Source organism: Zalophus californianus, chromosome X (assembly GCF_009762305.2).
Source record: "Zalophus californianus isolate mZalCal1 chromosome X, mZalCal1.pri.v2, whole genome shotgun sequence".
In the NCBI taxonomy this organism is placed as follows: domain Eukaryota; kingdom Metazoa; phylum Chordata; class Mammalia; order Carnivora; family Otariidae; genus Zalophus; species Zalophus californianus.
The window spans coordinates 87,633,837-87,645,595 of record NC_045612.1 but is presented as its reverse complement, the minus strand read 5'-3'; the positions used below and the strand labels follow the sequence as shown (position 1 = coordinate 87,645,595).

The window sequence follows — 11,759 nt, the reverse complement described above, 5'->3', positions numbered from 1 at the left end:
CACAGCCGAAAATACATCTATAAACAGACCAGAAAGAATGAGATTAATTGACTTACACATTCAACTAAAGAAGTTAGAAAAAAATAGAAAAGAAAATGGAAGGACTAATGAAATAAAAAGTACAAATGAATGAATTGGAAAATAGAAAAATTATATAAATGCAAGAACTGGTCTTTGGCGGGCCATAAAATAAATAAAACATTAGTATTAGTTTACCTGAGGAAAAAAAATCACAAATACACTCTATCAGAAATGATAGTGGAGAAATAACTACATATTTAGAGAAAATTAAATGAATCATATGAGATCACTTTGCTCAAAATGTCACAAATATATTTTTCTTTTTTTTTCAAGATTTCACAAATATATTAAGAACCTTGAGGAAATGGATGATTTTTATGAAAATTACAGGGATTCATATATCTATACCTATATATTGATAGATATATCAACATAAATACATATGTAATCTAAAGAGAGAAAATATAATGAAAGAAATACAGAAAGATTGCCTTCAAATAATGCACCATACCCAAATAAATTCAAGGAGAGTTCTACAATACCTTCAAGGACCAAATAACACCAAAACAGTGCTAACTGTTCCAGACACATTTATTCTGTGAGGGGGGATGGGATACTTTGTGAACAAATGCATTCCATATTTACAGTGTTGAAAATCTTCTGAGAGCCTGACCAGATCATTCTGTGGAAGGGTAATCAGAAATACTTAGGAATTGGGGTGGCTGGGTGGCTCAGTCGATTTCAGCTCAGGTCATGATCTCAGGGTCCTGAGATCAAGCCCCACGTTGGGCTCCAAGCTCAGCACAGAGTCTGCTTGTCCTTCTCCCTTTCCTCCTCCCCACCCCCTCAAATAAATAAATAAAATCTTTAAAGAAAAAAAGAAATACTTAGGAACATATGAGTCTATTCTACAGTTAAGGAGGTGCCACATTTTTTTCATGTCCAACACATCCATAGAATTTCTGTTCAGTGTGAGTTTTTTCGTGCACAGTGAGGTCTGACTTCTGGGAAGACCTTCCCACAATCAGTACATATATGAGGTTTCTCTCCTATGTGGATTCTGATGTCCAGTGAGGTATATATGCTGGCAGAATACCTTCCCACAGTCACTGCATTTAGAAGGTTTCTCCCCTGTGTGTGTTCTCTGATATGTGATCATCTGTGATTTCCGGGAAAAAGCCATCCCATATTCAGCAGATTCAGAGGGTTTCTCCCTAGTGTGAATTTTTTGATGTACAGCTAATGGAGACTTCTCACAGAAGGCCTTTCCACATTCACTACATTCATATGGTTTCTCTCCAGCATGAGCTCTCTGATGTATAATGAGATGTGACTTCAGGGAAAAGGCCCTACCACACTCAGTACACTCATAGGGTTTCACCCCTGTATGAATTCTCTGATGAATAATGAGGGGTGATTTCTGGGAGAAGGTTTTGCCACAGTCACTACACTCATAGGGTTTCTCCCCTGTATGAATTCTCTGGTGTATAATAAGAGGTGACTTCTGAGAGAAGGCTTTTCCACATTCTGTACATATATAAGGTTTTTCTCCAGTATGAAGTCTTTGATGTCCAGTAAGGTGTGACTTTTGGGAAAAGGCTTTTCCACAGTCAGTACATATATAAGGTTTCTCTCCTGTATGAATTCTTTGATGCCCTATGAGGTGGGACTGCTGGCAAAAGGTTTTTCCACATTCACTACACTTATAGGGTTTCTCTCCAGTATGTGTTCTCCGATGGATGATGAGTTGTGTTTTCCGAGGGAAGGTTTTCCCACATTCAGTACATTCATAGGGTCTCTCCCCAGTATGAGTTATCTGGTGTATAAAAAGGTGAGACTTCTCACAGAAGGCTTTCCCACATTCACTGCATTCAAAGGGCTTCTCTCTAGCATGCACTCGCTGATGTATAATGAGATGTGACTTCTGAGAGAAGGCTTTTTGACACTCAAAACATTCATAGGGTTTCTCTCCAGTGTGGACTCTCTGATGAACGATGAAGGGTGACTTCTGGGAGAAGGCCCTCCCACACTCAGTACATTCATAAGGTTTCTCCCCAGTATGAATCCTCTGATGCACAATGAGGTGTGATTTTTCACTGAAGGCTTTTCCACAATCGCCACATACAAACGGTTTCTCTCCAGTATGAATTCTTTGATGTATAATAAGCTGTGACTTCTTAATAAAGCCTTTCCCACACTCGTTACAAACATTGGGTTTCTTACCAGCTTGATTTTTCTTATACTGAATATGGACTTGTTTATGATTGAGACCTTTTTCACATCGACTATGTCCACAGGGTTTCATGCCAGTGTAAATTTCCTCAGGCACAGAACAGGAATCATTATAGCTAGGTGGTGTCCCACATCCAAATCTCTCAATGAGGTTCTTCCTTGCATGGCTCCTGTTGCATGTCAGTGAGTTTAAATTAGATTTCAAGCTCTTTTCACATGAATCAAAATCACAGAGTTTTTTACTCGAAGGATCAAGGTCTATGCACACACCAAGTATTTTTCCAAATGTATTACATTTGGGACCTTTCTCTTTGGCCAATGTTTCATGGCTAGTGACTGTGACCTGCTTCAAAACTCTGTCTTGGTTTCCTTGATACCTATCTATCTGACCATCAGTATGCCAGACTTTTAAGAGAGGATACAATGAATTATCCTTTGGGGTTTTTTCCAGTATCTCCTTTTGAAATGAAAGCTCTTCAGAAATGATCTGCTGGGAAGAGTCAAGGCTTTTCTCTCTGTCTGAAAGAAGAAAATAAAGATAAAATCAAACAGGGGCGCCTGGGTGGCTCAGTCGTTAAGCGTCTGCCTTCAGCTCAGGTCATGATCCCAGGGTCCTGGGATCGAGCCCCACATCGGGCTCCCTGCTCAGCAGGAAGCCTGCTTCTCCCTCTCCCTCTGCCTGCCGCTCCCCTTGCTTGTGTTCTCTATCTCTCTGTGTGTCAAAGAAATAAATAAAATCTTTAAAAAAAAAAAAAGATAAAATCAAATAGAAACCAAAAAGAAAACAGCAACAAACAGAAGTGCTAGGAAGGTGCTGATGTAGGATGGATGTTATAAAGCAGACCTAATGAATTTTAAGGAAGAAAGGAGGCCACTGATGTCAGAGAAGAAGAAAATGCCCTCTTAGCCGTCTACCCAATTCTTACTTACCTGAGTGGATCCACCTTGACAACTCAGTCTTTATGATCCATGGGTCCTCTTCATGTTCCAACTTGAAGATTACACCTGGTTTTATACCTGAACACCCTGTTAAGGGAAAATTATAATGGTCTTGGCCTTGGCCATTCAGAAATTCATGGGGAGAAGAAGCAGTCTCAGGGGCCTCCCAGGAAAGATGGGTCCTTAACTCACAAAAATAAATTCCAGATATAACAAAAATATGAATGTAAAACACAAACTATAAAAGAAAAGACCCTATTCATGGAAAATCATAAAGGTCATGGTCTTGACAGCTCTGAAAGATGAGGAGGATTCGATTCACTGTTACATGGAGAATGGGCCCTTACCCACAGACACCAGGTGGCTGTAGATCTCCAGCATCACATCTCTGTGTAGGGTCTTCTGAGCAGGGTCCAGGTGCTGCCACTCTTCCTGGGTGAAGTCCACAGCCACATCCTCATATGTCACTGGTTCCTATAACAGTACATTCCTGTACAATCTGCTCATTCTGATCATTTTTTACCACAGCAATATCTGTAGGATACCTAGTTAGCTTTTTGTATAGCATACTTAATGAGAAAAACTTTGTAAAATTTTGCCATTAGCAAGGTTAGTGGAAGAGAATAAACAGTCTAAAACTAGATATAAATAAATATGGGAAATTTAATATATAATAAAGGAGTATTTTAAATAAGTGCAGGGGCACCTGCCTGGCTCAGTCAGTGGAGCACGTGACTCCTGATCTCGGGTTTGTGAATTTGAACCCCACGTGAGGTGTAGAGATTACTTAAAAATAAAATTTATAAATAAATAAATAAGTGCAGAAAAGACAGATTATTCAAAACTGGGTAGCTATCGGAAGAAATGTAAAGATGGACTCCTTATTTCACACTATACACAAAAATAAATTTGGGATATAACAAAAATTTAAACAAAGAAAAAGAGAAGCCATAAAATAAAGACAGGAGAGATTTTAAAAATAATTTTGATTTGGAGAAAACTCTTCTAACTAGGCATGCTACAAAACCCAGATGCCACAAAGGAAAACACTGATAAATTTGACTACTTTATGTATTGCATAACAAAATAGATCAGAAACAAACTCAAAGGACAAGCATCTAACTGGGGAGTAGATATGTGCACAACACGTAAATGGACACAGAGCCAATTTTCTCCTTTATAGAGTTCCTACAAGCATGAAGAAAAAGATCAACAACTTGACCTTTTAAAAAATAATCAGAGGACATGACCATCAATTCACAGAGAAGGAAATGCAAATGGCTTTTAAACATGTAAAATGATGTTCAACTTCATTCACATGAAGAGAAATGCAAATTAAGACAAAACAAAACATCATGTTTTTCTTACATATTATCAAAGATGAGAGTTTGATAAGTCACTAAGTTGGTAAAGATATCAAAAAAAGAGCAAACTCACATTGTGGGCATACCCTGGTACAAAATATTTTGAGGGCAATTAATTTGACAATATCCATCAAAATTTTAAATGTGCACATTATCTGACCAGCAATACCATTTCTAGAAATTATTCAATACATATACCCATATATGTGAGCAAAACAGCATATGTGAAGGTATTTCACTACAGTACTGCTTATAACAGCAAAATAATGAAGACAACCTCATGGGGGATTGGATGAATTATGCTTCAATCCCCATAAGGGAATACCATATACAATCATAAAAAGCAACAAGGATTGATATGCAACAATCTCTACGATATACTGCTAAGTGAAAAAAAATTCATTTATTCAGCAAGCTGTTAGTGAGACCCCACTGAATACCAGGGATTGTTCTAGGAACTGGGGATCCAGCAAAAAAGACACCTGAAAAAAGTATCTTCCCTCAAGCATCTCATAATCTAGTGAGAAGAGACAGCCAACAAGGCTGAGTGATAGATCAACACATAGCCACACACACAAAAAAAGTTTGTAATGTGTACTTCAAAACTCACATCACTCATATACAAAAAGCTCCTAGAAAGCAATAAGCAGGGCGCCTGGGTGGCTCAGATGGTTAAGCGTCTGCCTTCAGCTCAGGTTATGATCCCAGGGTCCTGGGATTCAGTCCCACATCAGGCTCTCTGCTCAGCTGGGAGTCTGCTTCTCCCTCTCCCTCTGTGCTCTCTCTCTCAAATAAATAAATAAAATCTTAAATAAATAAATAAATAAATAAAATAAAAGAGCCCATCAAAAAGGGGCTGTGTTCTACAAACATTAAAAGAATAATAAAAGGATGCTATGAACAATTTTATGACAAGAAATTTGAGAATGCAGATCGTAGGACAGCAGAGTATGGCACACAGGCCAAATCTGGCCCACGAGCTAAGAATGGTTTCTACGCTTTTAAATGGTTGAAGAAAAAAGTCAAAGGAGAATATTTTGTGGCATGTGAAAGTTATATGAAATTCAACTTTCAGTGTCCATAAATAAAATGTCATTGGATTGCAGCCATGCTCATTGGTTTGCATATTGTCTACAGCTGCTTTCAACCTACAAAAGCAGAGCTGAGTACTTGCAACAGAGACCATACGGCCAACAGGCCTAAAATATTTCTATCTGGCCCTCTACAGAAAAAGTTTGCTGACCCCTGACTTAGACAAACTGGACAAATTATTTGAAAATCACAGCTTAACAAACCCAACATACAGGGGCACCTGGGTGGTTCAGTCGTTAAGCGTCTGCCTTTGGCTCAGGTCATGATCCCAGGGTCCTGGGATCGAGTCCCGCATCGGGCTCCCTGCCCAGCGAGAAGCCTGCTTCTCCCTCTCCCACCTCCCCGTGCTTGTGTTCCCTCTCTCGCTATGTCTCTGTCAAATAAATAAATAAAATCTTTTTAAAAAAAACCCAACATACAAAGAAAGAGAAAATCTGAATGGTACTATCTTATTTCAATAAGGCAAATTCATAATTAAAAACCTACCCACAAAGAAAACTCCACACCATAATGACTTCACTGGAGAATTCTTCCAAATATTTTAGAAGGAAATAATACTAATCTTACCCAAACTCTTTCAGAGAATACTTCCCAACTTGTTAAATAAAGCCAGCCTAACTGTTATGCCAAAACATAAACAGGAATACAAGAAAAATTATAGGCCAATATGTCTCATGAACAGAGTAGTAAAAATCCTCAACAAAACATTAATAAAAGACTGGCTTGATGATAATGATGAGGAGGAGGATGACAGGAGTTGGTGAAGATTGACCATAGATAAAACAAAGATTGGCCACCAGTTGATAATATTTGCAGGTGAGTGATAAGTACAAGGGATTCACAAACATCTACTTTTGAGTATGTTCAAAATTGAAATTTTCCATAATAAAATGTATAAAAACTATATTTCTTGGTAAGGTTTTATCGGTACTTTTTTTAAAGTTACAGAAGATACAGTGTGTGTGGTAAAGAAAAATACATGAAAATAATAAAATCACTCACACACATTTATACATATATATCTATACACACAGGGGTTTTATGTATCTGGAAGGATCATCTCCAAACTACATAATACTAGTTATGCCAGGGAAAGGGGCAGAAGTTACATTACAGAGATATTTCCCTTTCTTTCTAGTTTTTACTTTGCAATATTATTTACATTCTTTGCACCATACATACATTACCCTTGCAAAGAGGGGATAAAAAGACATAAAATGGGGGCACCTGGGTGGCTCAGTCGGTTAGGTGTCTGGCTTCAGCTCAGGTGGTGATCCCAGCGTCCTGGGATCTAGCCCCACAGTGGGCTCCCTGCTCAGTGGGGAGTCTGCTTCTCCCTCTCCTTCTGCCCCTCCCCCCCAACTCGTGTTCTCTCTCTCTCATATGGATGGATAAAAATCTTTTAAAAAACTGTTTAAAAAAAGACATAAAATGGAAGAGCAGAGAAGGAACTGGCCTTGAGTTGGGGAATGATCCCACAAACTATGAGATGACAGCAAAGGAGCCATGGAAAACCAAGAAACCACCCACCCTCCAAGCCTCTGCCAGAAATTTTTAACTAAAAATAGCCTCTTTGAAACGACTATCGATGATACCATACTGAGCTGAAAATCACTGGCCTTTAGGAAAATTCAACAATAAATTTCTTAAAGTCCCAGAAATCTTGACTTGCTGAAGAGCTGGACAGATGAACTGATTTCTCTTGATGGAGAATGCAAACCATCTAACATATCCTTTTTGCCAGTTTCACTGTGGCTGCCAGGAAGCTTGAAGGTAAAATGTTTAGCTCAGTTTATATGAAGTAAGGCCAGATAATCTATGTATCTTAACAGCAACTTCATCTGCATCTTGATCTTCTATTTTGTCTAAATTTCTCTAATTCTTATTTTCAAAGTATCGTCCTTTCTCATTTTACAGTGGGAAAACCAAGTGGGAAACAAACAACTTAACTGGGACTCAGTCATTTTGTCTCTCTTTGGAAAGCAATTGGGGGTGCAGTGGGGTACAGAAGAGTCTTCAGAGACGAAGCTGGGTTAACCACTCTTCAATGGCTGAATGTAACACGTGTTGTTTGTTAATTCATTGATAACTTATGTTTATCAACTGACCAGCAATTCCATTTCTAGAACTTTGTTCTAAGGTAATAATCATGGATGTGTGCAGAAATTTAACTGAAAGAACTTTCATCACAGCTTTGTCTTGAACACCATAATTTTGAAAATAACCAAAATGCCCAATCACTGAGGACTGAGAAAGTAATTTATGGAACCTCCAAGGGATGGAAAGGCAGGTGACCATTTAAAATAACACTAGGCACAATTAAGAGGCTCAAAAGATCCAGCAACCAAATGTAAAGTGTGGACCGTGTACGGATCTTAATTTGAACAGACAAAAAAATCTTTGAGATAATCATGAAAGTTTGAGCCCTGACTAGATATTTAATGATATTAAAAATTTTAACCAATGATGATCTGAAGTTATTATTGTTAATTATTTTACCTTGAATAACAGTATTGACCTTTAAGACCTTATCTTTTACAGGTACATGATGAAGACTTTATTATGAAATGATATATCTGGGATTTGTTTCAAAATAATAAGAAGGACTACATATGTAAAGATTCATTTAGCTATACACTTAATATTTGTGCATTTTAGGGGTGCCTGGGTGGCTCAGTTGATTAAGCATCTGCCTTCGGCTCAGGTCATGATCCCAGGGTCCTGGGATGGAGTCCCACATCGGGTTCCCTGATCAGCGGGGAGTCTGCTTCTCCCTCTGCCTGCACCACCCCCTGCTCATGCTCTCTTTCTGTCAAATAAATTAATAAAATCTTTAAAAAAATACTTGTGCATTTTATGTTATCAGTAACAAAGAAAAAACAATCTGGGAGGGAGAAATAAATGGGTGGTCTAGACTAGGGGTTGGCAAACTTTCTCTGTAAAGAGACAGATAGTAAATATTTCAGATTTGTGAAGCCCACAGTCTCTGTGGCAACTACTCAGCGATCGAAAGCAGAGCCACAGACAATACATAAGCCAATGCTGTTTATCGGTTGTGTCCCAATAAAACCTCATTTATGGAACACCTGGGTGGCTCAGTCGGTTAAACCTCTGACTCCTAATTTCAGTGCAGATCATGATCTCAGGGAGGTGAGATCAAGCCCTGCATTGGGCTCCACACCAAGCATGAAGCCTGCCTGAGATTCTCTCTCTCCCTCTCCCTCTGCCCCCCATCCATTGCCCTTTCTCTCTCTAAAAAAGTTTTTAAAATACTACTGTTTAAAACCTCATTTATGAGCACTATAATTTGAATTTTATATCCTTTTCATATGTCGCAAAATATTCTTCTTCTGATTTTTTTCCAAACATTAAAAAATGTGAAAACCATTCTTAGCTTACGGCTGTATAAAAACAGCAGTGGGCCAGATTTGGCCCACTGCCTATAGTTTTCCATCCCCTGGTCTAGGTGAAACAACAGTGGCCATCAGGTGACAACTGATGAGACTGGGTGAGGGGCATGATGGGAGTTTATTATATAATTCCCTCTATTTTGCTGAATGTTTGAAAATTTCCATGGACATAAGCTTAGTAGTATTAGGGAAATAAAGTTAATAGCATGGAAATATAGCTGCAAAATGAAGAGGCACACCACAAGATCACACTCCCAATTGTTTAATAACAACAAACATCTGACCCCTAAGATACCACAACGGTTTGTGGCCCTCCAAAGCTCAATGCTGCCTGACAAAATCTTATTCCTTGGCATTTAATTTCTTTTATTCTATTTTCTCGGGTATTACATGAGTAGAACTGACCTTGAGTTCATGGATGATCCATACAAGGTCAGTGCTACAAAACCATGGTGAATAGATAATAATCAGGTATTAACTCACTTAATTATCATCCCAAGCCTCAAAGGATAGACCCTGCTATTATCCTCATTTCACAGTGAGGAAACTGAGGCCTAAAGAGGTGTAGTCACTTATCCATGATCACACAGCCAGTGACTAGAGGGTGAGCTGGTGAGAAAACAAAAAGCAGAGAACTCCTCCCTAGCTGTCATGGCACCAAAGTTTTCAGAGATGCAACTCTCTATTCCTGAATGCCCTAAAAAGTTAATTCTCGCCCTAAATTACAGAGGACATTGTCTGATTTTTAACTTGAGAATAACAAAACTCTAAATTTACATTGTGCTTTACAGTTCAAAGTTAACTAAAAATCTTAATGCCACAACGAGGAAAAGAGAAGCCAAGAATCCAAGAAATATTTGCAAAACACATACCACTGATAAAGGAGTAGTTATCAGAATATATAAAAACAAGTCCTACAAATCAATAAGGAAAAGGCAGACATCCAGTAGAAAACTGAGCAAAAGATCTGAACAGGTGACTCACAAAAGAGGATCTAAGAGAAAGATATGAAAACGTAGTCATCAGGGAAATACAAAGTAAAGCCTCAATGTCTGTCGCCTCCATTGGAATGCTGACACCACAAGGGCAGGGATTTTTGTTTATTCATGTTTGTATTATCAATCTCAAAGAGCCGCCCATCATGGACCTCACAGAATCCCAACATTGACCCTATGTATTCCCATTCCTGTCCCCATGGACCCTCATCACTCACTCTAAAGACCACCCCAATGCTCACCCCAGATCCCCCATCATTCACCCAACGAACTCTCCATCACTCACCCCTGACCCCATTCACTCACCCTACAAACCCCTTTCACTCACTCCCTTGAAACCCTATCATTCACCCTACAGACACCCTTGCTCACTGCATACTCCATCACTCACCCCAGGCCCCTTTCACTCACTTCCTAGAAACCCCATCATTCACCCTACAGACACCATTGCTCACTGCACAGACTTCCCCCCCGGGTCACTCACTTCCAGAAACTCCTCATCGCATGTCCCACACACAGTCCTACAGACTCCCTTCCCTATCACTGCTCTCCACATCATTCAGCCCGAAGGACCCCCTCATTGGTCCTTCCACGTGTCCCCATCACTGACCACACAGACCCGCATCCCTCAACCGGGCCCCTCACCCTGGCTCTGCTCTCAGGACCCCAAAGCTCCTTCTCAAGACGAGCTTGGCTCCCTGCTTGCACAAACGGGCTCAACATCGCCCAAAATTCCCTTTCCCCTCCAGCCCTCCTTGGTGGGTCTGGATGACGCATTAGCTTATCTTTCGCAGGCTCAGCAACAGCCTCCAAGCCCGAGCTCTACCAGTAACAAAAATGGCGTCATTCGGTCTGCGCCAGGAACTCTGTCGCCGGCCAGGAAAATGGCCAGGGCCTCACACTGCTTCTTGAGGCTCCCATTCCAGCCTGAAGAGATATGTGTTTTAGGGTCCGGGAAGTCCCCGTGATATTTCCGAGGCCGGGTATTCGGATTTGGTGCTTCGAAAGCAGTGTGAGGCTCGGATGTGTAGCGACTGTTCCGGGAGGGTGAATGGGCGTTCCCGGTCCTCAGCAGAGGCCCGGCCTGAGCAAAGGCGTGGCGACGTGCGGGTAGGGGTGTTCGGTGGGAACCGGGACCCAGGGAGGGGGGCGGGGAAGGGGTGGTAAGGCCGGAAGATAGAAGCACCGCCTGGCAGATTGCTCTGCAGAAGCCTCATTTCTAAAACCTCTGGTGAAAGCGAAGAGTCTTCGGACATAACGTATCCTCTCATCCACACTCCCGGCCCGCCTCTCGCAGCCTGGCGTCATAGCCCTCCCGCCTTCCTATTGTTCCTTCAATGGGGCCGAGCCCCCTCCCCGTCTGCCACTCAAGGCTCGGCCTCGCGGCGCTCCTGCTCTTCTATTGGCTCCTTGGAACACAGAAGGCCCTCCCTCTCTTGTCACTCACAGGCCAGACTTTCTGCCCGCCTCTCCTAAAGTGGGCAGATGTGGCCTTTGGCAGCCCATATCAAAGCTGAAAGAAGTAGGAGGCAGAGGTTTAAGGTAGAGCCTAAGGGGCATTGATTTTAGAAAAATTAACAAAAGACTAGATTTGAGGTCAGCCCGGAATGGGATTGAATAGTTAACAAAGGCTCGGATTCTAGATCTACAAAATAGAGTACTGATGGCGAAATAGTCAAGACCTCTACCAAGGTTCATGGATTGAG

The 11,759-nt window shown here is 40.7% G+C and overlaps 1 protein-coding gene across 3 annotated transcripts; it reads right to left on the bottom strand.

The window, feature by feature from the left end:
* Positions 1 to 404: 404 nt before the first annotated feature.
* Positions 405 to 11,334, bottom strand: ZNF630 (zinc finger protein 630). 3 transcript variants are annotated; one of them, XM_035725349.1, is made up of 5 exons: positions 11,280 to 11,334; positions 9,464 to 9,497; positions 3,540 to 3,666; positions 3,184 to 3,279; positions 405 to 2,772 (listed from the first exon to the last, which is right to left on the bottom strand). In XM_035725349.1, exons 3-5 carry the CDS (start codon positions 3,571 to 3,573, stop codon positions 1,046 to 1,048), a joined length of 1,857 nt encoding a protein of 618 aa, XP_035581242.1. In that variant the 5' UTR covers positions 3,574 to 3,666; positions 9,464 to 9,497; positions 11,280 to 11,334; the 3' UTR covers positions 405 to 1,045. The 3 variants fall into 3 exon arrangements, with proteins under 3 accessions (XP_035581242.1, XP_035581241.1, XP_027463150.2); XM_035725348.1 differs by having other exon boundaries at positions 9,464 to 10,052; positions 10,699 to 11,322; XM_027607349.2 differs by lacking the exon at positions 9,464 to 9,497 and having other exon boundaries at positions 10,699 to 11,322.
* Positions 11,335 to 11,759: the final 425 nt, after the last annotated feature.